General features: G+C 41.2%; 1 protein-coding gene across 2 annotated transcripts; it reads right to left on the bottom strand.

The window, feature by feature from the left end:
• Nucleotides 1-3369: 3369 nt before the first annotated feature.
• LOC102709647 (LEAF RUST 10 DISEASE-RESISTANCE LOCUS RECEPTOR-LIKE PROTEIN KINASE-like 1.2) lies at nt 3370-9799 on the bottom strand. Of its 2 annotated transcripts, none has more exons than XM_015837329.2 (5): nt 8966-9799; nt 5247-5282; nt 4678-4977; nt 4139-4592; nt 3370-4020 (listed from the first exon to the last, which is right to left on the bottom strand). In XM_015837329.2, exons 1-5 carry the CDS (start codon nt 9768-9770, stop codon nt 3576-3578), a joined length of 2040 nt encoding a protein of 679 aa, XP_015692815.2. In that variant the 5' UTR covers nt 9771-9799; the 3' UTR covers nt 3370-3575. The 2 variants fall into 2 exon arrangements, with proteins under 2 accessions (XP_015692815.2, XP_040380098.1); XM_040524164.1 differs by lacking the exon at nt 8966-9799 and adding an exon at nt 6387-7362.
• Nucleotides 9800-14497: the final 4698 nt, after the last annotated feature.

Here is a 14497-nt window from a genome sequence, read left to right as displayed (position 1 = left end):
GATCTAAATAATCATCAAAAAATATGACAAGATAGATTAATATGAGTTATATCACTCCACAAACATGCAAGATTAAATTCAACTTCTACAAGTTGTAGCAAAAAACAAACAAAACTGATACTAAGTATAGGCATATTCATAATTGTTTTTGTTATTTTTGCTACAACTTATAGAAGTTGAATTTAAATTTGCATGTTGGTGGAGTGAAATAACTCATATTAAACTATCTTCTTAAATTTTTTTTATATTTTTTAATGAATATTTAGATGACATGCAAGTAACGGGTGTACCTACAACCGTGTACTTACAAAACTGCCTCCTACATACCTAAGCAACTGTAGAATGCATAGATGTGAATGCCTTCGTGAAAGGAAAGGTCAGAGATATGTGGATACGGTTTGAGTGGGCAGCTCCTCATCACATTCGATATTTGTGGATGATTCATTGGTAGTGGGAGGCAGGGGTTCATGCTGTCCAAGTGGTGAGTCACTAGCTAGCTACTAGACAGATAGATAGACACATACAGGTGGCTGCGTGTATGCAAGTAATTAAAACGAAGTGCATGCATCGTTAATTTGATCTGGGAGAGACAAATTAAGGTCAATGTGTCATGAGAGTTAATTGCAGCTGTCCTTAATTTTACCGGCCTTTTGAACAACCGCCTGGTGACCTCTTCTTGATTTCCAAGATGACCTGTCATGCGAGCCTGAATCATGCATCCAGATCCAGGCACGTATGGTTGATACGCTTAACTGAGATCTTCACCGAGAGCTGCGTGCATGGTTGTTTCGGTTCAGAACTACATTCCAATTACCCACCCGACGATGAAAGATCTCAAAAGTAAAATCTATTAACTCCATTTTAAGTTACTCCCTCAGTTCGCAGTATTGCGTAGATTCATATGGATACTAATAAACTTAGACATATATATAAGTTATATATATTTATCAATTAATGAATTTAGACACGGTTAAAAAAATCTTATAATATAAAACGAATGTAGCGCAATATATTTATTTTGGATGAAGTAGCAGTACTGCAGAAATGATCTCATTTGCTTTGGGATGCACCCAAACATGCTTAATCTAAAACACGTGTGTACGTGGATCGCCGATTGCTATCGCCGTGCCGTCGCAGCGCGCGCCGTGCGGGCAGGAAGGGCGCCGGCACGAGGCGCTCACGCGCCCGCCTGCTGCCTGCTCGCCGCGCGCCCGAGCCAGCTGAGTGCACTCACCACCACGACCACGCACACGACGCGATGGCGGGCGGGTCCCGCCCGTCCGTAAACATATCTATTATATAATATTTTTTATAATTTATATTTACTAACAAAATGCCCGTGCGTTGCAACGGGGTTAAACAAAAGTTTAGAAAATTATAAAAATGTTCAATTAACCCATGCTTGTTTAAAGATTATAGCTGACATGTAATGTCATAAAGAGAGATATTAACTACCAACATTTTCAAATAACAAAAGAATATACCAGTAATAGAGGTTGGAACGGGATATTTGAGAATAGTAAATTGTTGCAAATGGAAGCTTATAATTGAAAGTAGTAAATTGTACTCAACATGTACAGCCAAAAATGGGAATTAAACATTTAATTGATGATCACATGACTTTTGCTGTGTACCATAGGTTTGTAGTAATATCAAATAACTAAATAACTATTTTTATTGTTGAATATTGCTAATACATTTAAGAATTTCTTGTACACCGTAAGGAATGTTGATTTCACCCTCGTTCTGCTTATACGTCAACAGATGTGCTAAAAAATGTTTTCTTTGTTCGTATTCATAGGCATCCTGCAAATATTTTTACATATGTAAAATCAAGGGTGACATCTTATTTTAAATAATAGTATTTAATAGAGATTGGTAGTATATGATACTGACCTTTAAAACCGGAAGCTGTAATTCTGAATCCGTCCACGTGCGCATAAAAAGGAAAACAAGATAACCAGATAGCTCGCTGATAAATTAAATTGTTAGCTATCTTTATGTTAGAAAATTAAACTACCGTAGATATAATTAATTAATATCAATTGGTTTTAAAGAAACTTACTTGTTGTGAGTTGGAATATTTGATACGATATCTAGTTCCACTCGTTTTCCACACGCACAATTTTCGAAGGGTGTATTTTTTACAAAAATTTTCTATAGAAAAGTTACTTTTAAAAAATTATATTCATCTATTTTATATTTTTTTAATAATTAACCATATACTAATTTATTGATACGTTTTTTATTATCTATAGAAAAGTTGTTTTAAACAATCATATTCATTCACCAAAAAAATAAATAGCCGAGTTGCCTGACCTAGGATTTGAACAAGGAACTTATTGATTGCGGGAGGAGAGCCATCTCCACTGTGCCATTGTTGCTTGCTTTGTTCTTGAGCTTAAGTATATGACTCTACTTGTCGCGCAGACATACACGGAAGACAAAGAAATTAGGGACGTTGCTGCTGCTGATGACATCATCATGATGTATTGCTGACATCATCACGGAGGGACCAAATTCTCCGGCAGAATCGTTACCGCTTTTTATAATAGTATAGATATATATAAAGTTTTATCTTTACATTAGAAATTTTATGTATACAAATAATTATAGAATATTCTTAAAAATATAAAATAAAGATTATACACAGTTATATATATATAATAAAGTTATATATGCAAATTTTCTATATATATGAAGTGTTAGTGATAATTAATGGGCGCCCGAAGATCCCTTTTCGTCCGATGCCGCATTGACGCGAGAAGATGTTTTCCTGTTATGAGTAGATGGGCCCAGTTGAGATGGGGACTACAAGGCCTTTGACAGTTAGCTCTAATGCGGGCCTTGCCTGTAACACATTAAGGCTTCATTGGCCCATGGGCTGCAACCTCTACTCAGAAGTCAGAGCTTATGTCCTACTTCAACTTTTCGGTGTTGTCTCAGAGCCAACAGCAAACTGCAAGATGAAGAGAATCAGTTACTACTGCTTATAGCAAGTTCAATAATATAGCTAACTATTAGCTCCAAATCATCTATAATTAATTTAACAGTCAATTTATATAATAGTTATCTATAAAAATATACTACACTATTAGTACCTGGTCCTACCTATCATACACGCATTACGTCTTGAGATTTGCTTCCGTATAACAAAAAGTATCTCGAGGTACCAAATCATTTCTCACCACACTGGATCTAGCTGAATATGATGTATTATTAGATCCAACGATCAGAAATGATTTGGTACCATGAGGTACCGGTACCTCGAGATACTTTTTGTTAGACTGTAAAATTGTTCTTACGTCTTAGAGTCTGTGCTATAGCTCACTATAAAACTGGAGCTCACTGCTTTTCTCTTCTCTCTTGTCTGCTTAAAATATGTTTATAGAATTATAACGGGCTTATAGACTGTTATTGTACCTACTCTGGGTCATCATGCCAAATGGAATCACAACTTTATAAGTTTCTATGTACATTTCGTCATTCATTTCTGCTGTTTCAAAGATGAAAAGAATAGCATAATTTACATCAACCGGTAGGCCTAAAAACAAGCGAATCTCTCAACGGAGACGTCACTGGCTAGTATTCGGTGTCGTGCTCATGCTGTCCCATGGCGCGTGCACGGTGTTCGGCGAGCATGGCGACGCGTCTCTCTTGCCGCCTTTCCCCGCCCTGCACTCTTCCTGGATGCCCCTGAGGACGTCGAACACCTCCCTGATCGGCGGCCGCATCTCGCCGTTCTGCTGCAGGCACCGGAACGCCAGCTCGGCGACCATGGTCATCGTCTTCCTCGTCGGCTGGTCGGAGCTGTACCCGAGCTCGTGGTCCACCAGCTCGTCCACCTGGGACCTCTGGATCCGGTTGATGGCCATGCCGGCCAGGTTGATCTCGTCGCGGTCCCGCGTCACGTCCACCGCGGGCTTCGACGAGATGAGCTCCACGAGCACGACGCCGAAGCTGTAGACGTCGCTCTTGTCGGTGAGCTGGTAGCACCGGTGGTACTCCGGATCCACGTACCTGCACGCGTCGAACACAAAGATCACGGTAAGGACGACGACACGATCGATGGAATGCGACGGCGAGACAGCAGCTAGCATCGATCAGCTAGCCATGGCATGGCGGCGCCGGCGCGTACCCTGGAGTGCCCTGCGGCGCGGTGGAGACGTGCGTGGCGTCGCGCGGGAAGAGGCGGGAGAGCCCGAAGTCGGCGACCTTGACATGGAAGTTGGCGTCGAGGAGGATGTTGTTGGTCTTGACGTCGCGGTGCACGACCGGAACCGGCTCGACGGCGTGGAGGTAGGCGAGCGCGGCGGCCGCCTCGACGGCGATGTCGAGGCGGAGTGGCCACGCCAGCGCGCGCTCCGCCGCGCGGCGCCCGTGCAGGTGGTCGGCGACGGTGCCGTTGGGCACGAACTCGTACACCAGCAGCAGCTCCCGGCTGCGGCTGGACGTGCAGCCGTAGAACAGCACCAGGTTCGGGTGGCGCAGCCGGGACAGTATCGCCGCCTCGTTCACGAACTGCTCCACTCGCCGCCAGCTGTTGTTGTACAGCCGCTTCACCGCCACGGCGCGGCCATCTCGGAGCTCACCTGAACATTTAATTAGATTTATCCAGATTCATGCATATCAATGTATATATTTTATATACGTGACTAGATTCATTAGCACATATACCTTTGTAGACGGTGCCGAAGCCGCCGTCGCCGAGCTCTCTGGCGTCGCTGAAGCCGTCGGTCGCCGCCTCCAGCTCCTCGTAGGCGAAGTGGTGCGTCTGCAGGTAGTGGAAGCTGCTGCTGCTGCCGGACTCCATGAACTTGTCGCTGCTGCCTCTCGACCGCGGCGTCTCGCCGGAGGTGGTGGTGTACTTGAGCAGTCTCGACGACGAGCTCATCTTGTACTGTCTTCTCTTACGTATGTACAAGAAGGACACGACGAAGAAAAGGACGAGTAGGACGCCGGCAACAGTGGAGGTTGCTAGAATTGGAGTTGCAAATGGTGTTATAGTTGTTCAGAAAAGTACACGATCTCTGCTTAGAAAACAATCAATTTTACCGTTCTTGAGAAGGTACGAGGAGGTATCAAAAATTTAGTGTATAAAAAGATATTAAATTTTACGTTAAAATTTTGGTACCTCCTAGTACCTACTCAAAAACTTTAAAATTGTTCAGAAAACAATCCTATTTGCTGGATTTAGATATCAGGGAAAAAAAGTGGAGGCAGAGTTTTCATGACGGAGTATATACCTATTATAATTTTCCTTTTTCTCGATATTTTTTGTCCTGAAAAATCAAGAAACAACTGTATCAATGCACCTACTATGTCTCATCAGCAATCGATAAGTTGTTTATACGACATACGTAGAGGGTAGTGAGGTGGAACCACATGGGTCATTGATCAACAGAGAGACAAGGGTACTAAATAAAATTATTGTAAACTATAACAATGGAGTAAATACTTGGATCGATCTAATCGGTAGTAAACAATATAAATCTATTGAACCAGTGATATATTCGATCCAATTAGCACGGAAAAGAAGAAACAAAGATCGGATTTCTTCTCCCCATTCTTTCTTTATCTAGGGTTTGAACTAGTGTATCAAAAGAAGGCAAAGGGAGAAGGGTTGGCATATTATCTCAAAAAAACCACAAAAATAACACAATAGAGATAGGAATGACTTAATGCGACCGGAGATGGGAAGAATTACCAATAATGTACCGATGTACCATCAATTAATATTACATACAATCCAACACTTGTCCATCTATCAACATAATTATCTTGTTATCCTTACTGTCTAAGTGCATATATCAATAGTGAAATATTTTTTACATGTTATCTTGCATTGTTGAGCATTGGTTTTTTATCCTTTTCAGTATACAAATATTAAAACTAATTAAAAAGTAAATAACCATAGTACCAGAATCCCGTAGTCTCACCAATTTTGGTTGTGCTGTTAGGTTAAATGTCGACATCAAAGAAGATATAACTCTATATTCAAGTAGAGAGACTAATTCAAGGTATTTCTGAATTTTGTAGACTTGCACGACGTAAGCAAGTACTTGTCATTTGAGCCATGTCAAAGGTAAACAAATCAAAGGTTGATCATGGCCCCGTCAAAATGGTTCATATATATGTAATTAAAAGATCACCTAAAAAAATAAGCATACTCATAGATCCAAGCAAAGAAAATCGCCACTCACTATCCTAACTTGTCTAAGATGAGGTCACCCAGACTGATTAAACCACATGACCCAAAATAGCAGAAACAGAGCACCTTCAAGATAGTTGTCCTGATCAGAACAAAATAATTAAGGAATGGCCTTAATACCAACATTGATCTCCCTAACTTTGGTAATTTAAGAAAACACATAGTGATAGGGTACCTGATGAAGAAGAGGAGGAGCATGATCCAATGGCCTGACCATATGAGCAGTAACATGTTTGGTCGCTAGGAAAGCTGCTGTTAAACCCACACTGCCCTCCAGAAGCCTTACAGTCACTACACCACCCCAGTCCAGCCTTCCACCTCACCGTGAAACCGCCTCTTATCACATCCCCAAGTCTAGAATTTCCAGCAGCTAAGGAGGCTGCCATGGTCAAGTTGTATGGAACAGCAATCGTTGAGCTGCATGATCCCAGAAGATCCGATTCCAGCGAGTCGTCCTTGTTCTTGTGCAGCCTGTAGTAGGAGCTTCCCCCGGAAATGCACGACACAAGATCATAGATAGAAGGCAGAGAGGATAGATTGGCGGTGCAGTTGACGTACGCCGTCAAGAACTGGTCGCGATCTGTGTACATGAACTTGGCCTCGTCGATGGTGGTGTTGTGGTAGAGATACGGACATGTCTCCTGGGGCTGAGGTTGATTTTGGTCGATGACCACGAGAATCTTGTTGCCATAGTCGATAGCCGTAACCTGGAACGCGGTGGAATTCATGTAGATCATCAGCTTGCCGTCCGTGTTGCAGACGAGACGGTACCCCGGGTAAGAGCAGTAGTCCGGACGACGGCCGACTCCGCTCGCCGAGAAGGGGTAATCGACGTCGAACTGGAGTGATCCGCAGCTGTAAGGAGCTGGGGCGCAGCTCGTGTACCTGAAGTAATCATCGGATTCTTGCACAGAAGGTGGCACCGGCAAGAGCAGAAGGGGGATGAGAAAAGGCCACGCATACAGGGGATGCATCTGCTTGTTCTGCTCCAAGGCGTGATGAACTGATGATGGTGATGAAGAGCAAAAGAAAACGGGAGAGGAGTAGGAGGAGGAGGATGATAAGCTGCCTGGCAGGCTGCGTAGATGTATGGGTGAGAAATGCTATCAATGTGTACTGGAGTACTACTTAAGAAGACGTCGGTTCAGTCACGGTCAGGATAGGACGGCTGCGAAGAACAGAGGAGGCAAAGCAAAGCAGATCATGGCGTCAGGAGTCATCTAGAGCCGTTTATATTCAAATGGTTCTTGGTTATTTTTCTCCTTCCGTGGCAACTCAGCCGGACGGAAATTTCCGGCAAAGCAGTTGATGAAGTCAAAACATTTGGGCGTCTTTTTGTGTGGACAATGGACAATCACGTTTGGCTCACGCCGCCAGATTACAATGGTTCGCGGCTCGCTGGACTGGGTCACAGGTCAGAACCTTCGCCTTGCTCCCGGAAAAGCTACCCATCAGGTGTGACTACTGATCAGTGTTTTCACAATTAAATTACCAATGTAACATCTGCTGAAGAAGCGAGATTTCTGGATGGATTTGGTTTTCCATGCCTCCTCACCTCCTCACCGTCCAACCAGTAGACCCTGGCAGAATGGCTTGTCTAAGTGGCTGTTTAGATCTAGGGATTTTTTTAAGTCCTTTATCACATCGGATGTTTGGACATTAATTATGAGTATTAAATATAAATTAATAATAAAACTAATTGTATAAATAAAAGCTATTTCATTAGATAATTTTTAAGCCTAATTAATCCACGATTATCAAATGTTTACTATAACATCACATTCGCAAATCATGGACTAATTAAGCTTAATAGATTCGTCTCGCGAAATAGTTCAGAGTATGAGGTGAGTTTTATTAATAATCTATATTTAATATTTCTAATTAGTGTATAAACATTTGATGTAACATGGATTAAAAAAAATGGGAATGAGAGTATCCAACAGGCCCTAAAGCTAAACTAGTAGAGCCTAGATCTTGTACAGGCTGACACGTGGCCGATGTGCAGCCCCATATGTCAACCTGTAGCACTGATCCCATTTAAAACTAGTAAGGATATTTGGTGGAATTTGGCACAAATATTGGCCTGTCAAAATCTATACTAGTAGAACTTTTCTTGTGAAAACCCGTAAAATTACTATACTCCGAATGAGCCCTAACCTAAATAACAATTGAAGTTTTTTACCTTAAAATGGTACATAGAGATATCATATCTTTTTACTGAAAAAAATCGAAGAAAATTTTACTGTTCCTAAAAATACATAGAAGTATCGAATATTTAAAAAAAATATGGCTTCTCAAGATATTATTTTAAAAATAGTAAAGAAACTAAATACTTAGAACATCTAGGTATTATACGTACCTAGAGAGAAAGTTCTAATATTTAACGTTAAAATTTTGGTAAATTTATTAAGGACCATGAAATTTCTTACAACAGGCATTTATCAGTTCGCTTGGGATGCCAAAATGCGATATGAAACACTGTCAAAGTAAAATACTGCTCCTTCCAAGATGTTATGACTTTTTTCAAAATCAAATTTTCTTTAAGTTTAACCAAAATCATAGAAAAAATATAGTGATATTTTCAACGTAAAACAAATATATTCTCACAATGTATTCACTGATCTATTTAATAAAACTAATTTAGTACTATAAATTTAATTGAACTTTAAAAGTTTAACTTTAGAAAAGGAATTAAAATGTGGTACAGTATGAAATGGAGGGAGTAACCGTGCCAGAGTTGGTTTGGCTACTTACCACAGACCAGGTTGCGCACGTGGCCATCGGAGCACAAGCATCCCTGGAAGTCGTTCTGGGCGCCGCCGTAGCTGCACCGTCCGCCGGATTGCTCGCACACGTAGCACTGCCCCGCCGTCGGGTCCCAGCTCATCTGGAACCCTCGCCTCAGCACGCCGCCGTATCCGCCATCCCGGAGCGTCGGGTAGTACTCCTTGCTCAGGAGCCAGTCCCTGATCACCGGCGCGACGAACACCTCCCTACACGCCCTGAACCACTCCCCCGCCGGCGTGTCTGGCCGCGGGGCGAGAAACGACGGCGCCGCGCCGGGCGCTCGCTCGAAGCCGGTGCAGTTGATCTCCGTGATGTCCGGCGGCTGCACGATGGCGCCCGTGAAGTCGCAGTCGAGGAAGAAGGAGATGCTGTCGTTGTTGGTGACCGGGAAGGTGAGCACCGGCGGGAGCGTGACGTTGTGCTTGACCCTCGGGCAGTCGCTGCCACCGCCGCCGGCGTCGAGCACGTCGGAGTCGGCCACCGTCACGGTGTGGTTGGCGTGGTTGATCTCCAGGACGGTGTAGTTGTGGTCGCCGAGGCGGAGGGTGGCGCGGCGGCGCGCGCCGTCGTCCTCGCAGATGACGCCCAGCCCCGGGTAGCCGCCGCAGCGGCTGGCGGCCCCCGTCGCGTTGGCGAGGTAGAAAGGGTACTTGACGTCGACGTGGTCGCCGCACGGGGTCGGGCTCTCGCATACGACGGAGTCGTCGTACGTGCCGCCGGCGACGACGACGAGGAACGCGACGAGGAGGTGGAAGCTGAGGAGTGGCGCCATGGCTGCTTACACCACCGGCTGCGTAATTAAATTTTGAGCTTTACGCATCGTGTTAGCTTAGCGAACTATCCGAGTCCTACTAAAACTTCTTGTGCTGCACGAGCGCGACTATGACCTGAGAGAGAGAGGGTTGGTGTGTGCTGGTGTTGGTGAGCCGAGGGGCAAGTGGTTGGGGGGTACGTGGCGGGGCGGGATTGGTTGCAGCAGGGGGCAGTTGGGTCGCCACCGGCCGACGACCTCGTGCCGTCGTCGTCCGCCTTGCGCAGTTGCATGCGCGTCGTGCTATCGTTTTCACGGCAAATAAACATGCTAACTCGCTTTCAGAATTCAAGTCCTCTCATCGGTTGTTTTTTTTTTCTAAACAAACAAAACGATATATTTAGAAACAAAAAATAAGTTATATATATATATATATGTTTTATAACAATTTAAAAGCAAAGCTGAAAACAAAATATAATGAAAAAACATCAAAATGAACATCAAATTTAAAACTAAAAATTTAAATTTTAGTTTATAAGTATAAATAAAAGCGAAAATACGAGGTTGTTGAAAATCTTTCGCGTTGTCTTTTATGACTCTCATTGCTTATAACACGAAGGAAAGGAAACATCATCTCCAGACTTCCGGTCCGGGTGTGAAATAAAATGCTCTTTACAAAACTATAAACATGCTAAAGTGTGAGAAAGGTTTTGAGCCGCCATCTTTTGAATAACCCAGGTGCTTTTTATTTGGTTTGTTACCAATCTCAGCTGCCGTTACAATTTTTATAGTTATTGAGAATTTTGTAGTAATTTTAATACTAAAATTTTGGTACCTATTGGTACATAGGTATTAGAGGTACCAAATTTTACACTAAAATTTTAATATCTCTCAGTACCTACTCAAGAACTATAAAATTGCTATTTTAGATAATAGAAATGTTTCTTTAAGAAATGAAATCTCACAAAAAGTATGCTAGATTCGGGTTGAATAACAGAGGTTTCCTTCTTTTATTTTTTTCCCTGTGCTCATAACAGAGGATCAGTTGGTCAGTCCAGGTCCAGCCTACCGTACGCGCAATGTGTCGCACGAAGAGTGAACAAGAGGAAATTCTACAAGAATAATCTTATACTTTAATTTGACCACTCCATTTTTTCCCTAACCGGGGAATTAATTCTGAGAAATTCTTGTAGGTAGGACATGAACAGCCAAAAATTTAGTCACCACAGGCACAGCTCTCCAAGTTCAACATGTACATGTTCTGCCAAACTTAAGGTCACTCACGACTCACACCACGGGCTTGAAGATGAACTGATCGTCTCTTGACTTGTAGACCGGAAAAGAACAACATGTTTCTGGTAGTCCGTTCGTTTTAGTTAGTGCTACTGCTAAAACGTTTGTCCTTGTATGTTTCTGCATCCTGATAGAAATTCCCCGCCGACCATGAAGTGCACGGTACTCCTAGCATTGCACCGGTCGTAGCACGCATGGTCTGGCAAGGTAACTCAATCCGGTCGGAAACACATGCGTTCTTAGTTAGCTCTAAAAATTTCCGTATTATCGAGAGCAAATATAGAGCTAATTTGTATAATAGTTACACAAAAGTATATATTATATCATTAATATATATAATCATCTCTTATACGCATAGAATCTTGGGATCTGTGTTGTCGCATGTTTTTTCTCCTATTTTTCTCTCTCATTCACATAAGCATAAATGCAACGTGACAGTTTTTGAAGAACACATACCTCACTTATTGTATATGCAACTGCTACTCGATCCTTTCCCAGCTTCTGCTTCTTTTGTTTTACATTATAATACTTTTAGCTATACTTATATCTATCTATATGTGTAGATTCAATAGCATCTATATAAACATATGCTTCAATGTCTTACATTGTATTCCATATGTTCCATATTATAAGATTATCTGGTTTTGTCTAGATTTATTCACGTACCAATGTATATGTTTTATATATTTGTCTATATTTATTATGTATCAATGTACATATTCTGTATTTAGCACGCATATAAATCCAGCCAAGGCCAAAAAGTCTTGTCATATGGAACGAAAGGAATAAAACAGAGGTAGTACTTTCTTATTTTTAGGGTTCACTTTTTTCGAACTGAAATGATATTGTCTTTTAGAAAATATTGCTTTAAAATTCGTATTAGTTCTTTTTAAAGTTTTCTATAGATAATATCTAATTAATCGCATGATAAGCAACCATGTGTTTGTCTGTCGGGATGAAAGGTTACATTCACTATCCTAAAGGCACATTTAAACACGACTAGGCCGCGTTCGCCACCCCTCCCTTAGTTAACTTATCCACCTTGTTTTCCGTGCGCACGCTTCCCAAACCGCTAAACGGTGTATTTTTTACAAAAATTTTTATAGAAAAGTTGTTTTAAAAAGTCATATTAATCTATTTTACATTTTTTTAATAATCAATAATTAATTAATCATGTATTAATCTATTACTACGTTTTTCGCGCTAGGGTAAGTTAACTAACACCCCAAGCCAAACTCGGCCCTAGTCATGTTCAAACCCTGGGCCCAACCGAACTTCGGACCGGGCCTAGAGAAAGCCCGGTCAAAAAATGTTCGAGCATGATCGATAATCCATGGGAAAAGCGGGCATGGGCTTTGTCAGTTTTTTTTTTCAAGTTTTCTCGGGATTTTCATGATTTTTGGGCATTTTGGGCTTTAATATGTAGGCCTCGGCCTAGCTCGGTACATGGTTAGATCAGGTCGGGCTTGGGCTTTTTCAGTTGAGTTAAGCTCAACTTGATCGAACTTAGACACAAACGGAGGACCTGCTAGATATTATAGCCCATACTTGTATTTTGGGTCGCTTGAACCGGGAAATTACACACAAGAGTTGGGCTAGATGCCTGGACATGCTTTTTGGCATAGATTTATAGACAAAGTCCATTTTGACTCCTCAATATACGAGGAGCTTAATTCATCTCTAACTGTAAAATTGGATATAGAGACTGCATGAACTATGAATACCAGGATATTTTGCCCATAAGAGCATCTCTAAGAGATGAGCAATTTTACTATCCCTGAGAATGTATCAGAAGGTATCACTGTTTTCTATATAAAATTTGATATCTCTTGGTATCTGATACTAGAAGATATCAAACTTTACATAGAAAGTAAATAGTGGTACCTTATGATACCTCCTTAAGGATGAGATAGCCAAAAATCAAGTCGCAAAAATATCGTATCGAGAGCTGTTCCAAAATAATGCTCTCTCTAAATCTTCTTCAACGCTAACAATCCTTCTATTTTAACCGGCTAGAGTCATTGGGAACACCAAAAAATCTTCAAATCTAACTCATTTTCAGGTCAGTTTGGTAGAACAATGACAATATTACCGTATTGTCTTTCCCCGCATACTCCTCTGTCCTATCCTATTGGTAGGAACTGGAACACAGAAAATAAAATACAGAAAGAAAAGCATGCGAACCGACGAACTGTGGGCAGCAGTGGCGGAAACCCGATGTTTGACGTCGTTGAGCATGCCGACGAGTTGTAGATGCTGCTAAAAGTCGCTAAACTTGACCGGATCAAATATTCCGTCAGATAAATACAACGCGGTTGAAATCGGTGATGCTCGTCTTGCTCGATGATCAACTGCTCACCCAAACCATACGTACCCTCAAGCTAACCTTCATGCTTCAACAACTTTTACTGCCCCCGTTTCATATCTTAATTTAGAGCAAATTTATAGTATTTAAGTAAGTGCAGAGAGTAAAATTTTAGCGTAGAATTGGTACCTTTTAGTACCTATCAAGAAGTATCAAATTTTACACTAAAATTTTAGCATCTCCGGATACCTTCTAAGTACTGTAAATTTGCTTCTTAATTTATGTTTGTCATAATTTAAATCTTATTAAGTTTAATTAAACTTATATAAATAATTACTAACATACATGACAAAAAATACTTCTGTTAAATCCACTATTGAATATAATTTTATACTAGCATGTTGACACCCATGATTTTATTAAAAATATTATTAGCATATTATTAATATTATTTTTTTACATATATCACCTCTTAATTACGACACATACTTACATTTACATTTATGGTTTGTTTATTGCACAGTTGTTTCCTCCTACGATAAAATAGAAAATTAGGAGAGAATTCTATGGTTATCTTTAAAAACAATCATGGGGTGGGTGGCGGATTTAGTGCTTCCAGCTGTTAGAAACGACAGAGATCAATCACAAAATACACAAGATTTAACGTAGAAAATGCTTCTAAAATATGAGAGAAAAAACCACGGGCGTCAGTCAACAAAATATCTTCATATCAAGATAAAGTTACAATCACGGTCCCCCTTACCGTTTTTACCACGAAAACCGCGGTACCGCGCTCCCACGGATCCCACAAGGTAACTGCAAAAACTGTAAAAACCGCAACAAATTTGAAAACAAAAAAATTGAATTCAAAACCGCGCGGTAACCTCGATGAGTACGTGCTGAAACAACGCATGAGAACAGCGGAAACCCTGATTTCTCGCGCAGTTTTTTAGCCGAAACCACAGTTACCGCGAGGAAACCGCGGAGGTTGATGTTAAATGAAAAAAACATTAAAAAAATCTTAAAAAATACATGAAAAATAGAAAAATATTTTGTGACTATATTTGTGAGTTGTGACATAGAAAAAATAGGAAAATAGAACATGTTTTAGGGAAAACAAGAAAATTTTCATGACATTTTCTAAATTCTT

This window comes from Oryza brachyantha, chromosome 5, assembly GCF_000231095.2.
Source record: "Oryza brachyantha chromosome 5, ObraRS2, whole genome shotgun sequence".
Taxonomy (NCBI): Eukaryota; Viridiplantae; Streptophyta; class Magnoliopsida; order Poales; family Poaceae; genus Oryza; species Oryza brachyantha.
This window is presented reverse-complemented; position numbering and strand designations above follow the sequence as displayed.

What these genes read in the sequence shown, in the direction of transcription:
- LOC102709647 (XM_015837329.2), bottom strand. Translation starts at nt 9,770, where the DNA reads ATGGCGCCACTCCTCAGCTTCCACCTCCTCGTCGCGTTCCTCGTCGTC. An exon ending in CGTGCGCAACCTGGTCTGTG is followed by an intron (nt 5,283 to 8,965) that starts GTAAGTAGCCAA and finishes TTGATTTTTCAG; the next exon opens with GACAAAAAATATCGAGAAAA. An exon ending in AAAAAGGAAAATTATAATAG is followed by an intron (nt 4,978 to 5,246) that starts GTATATACTCCG and finishes CTCCAATTCTAG; the next exon opens with CAACCTCCACTGTTGCCGGC.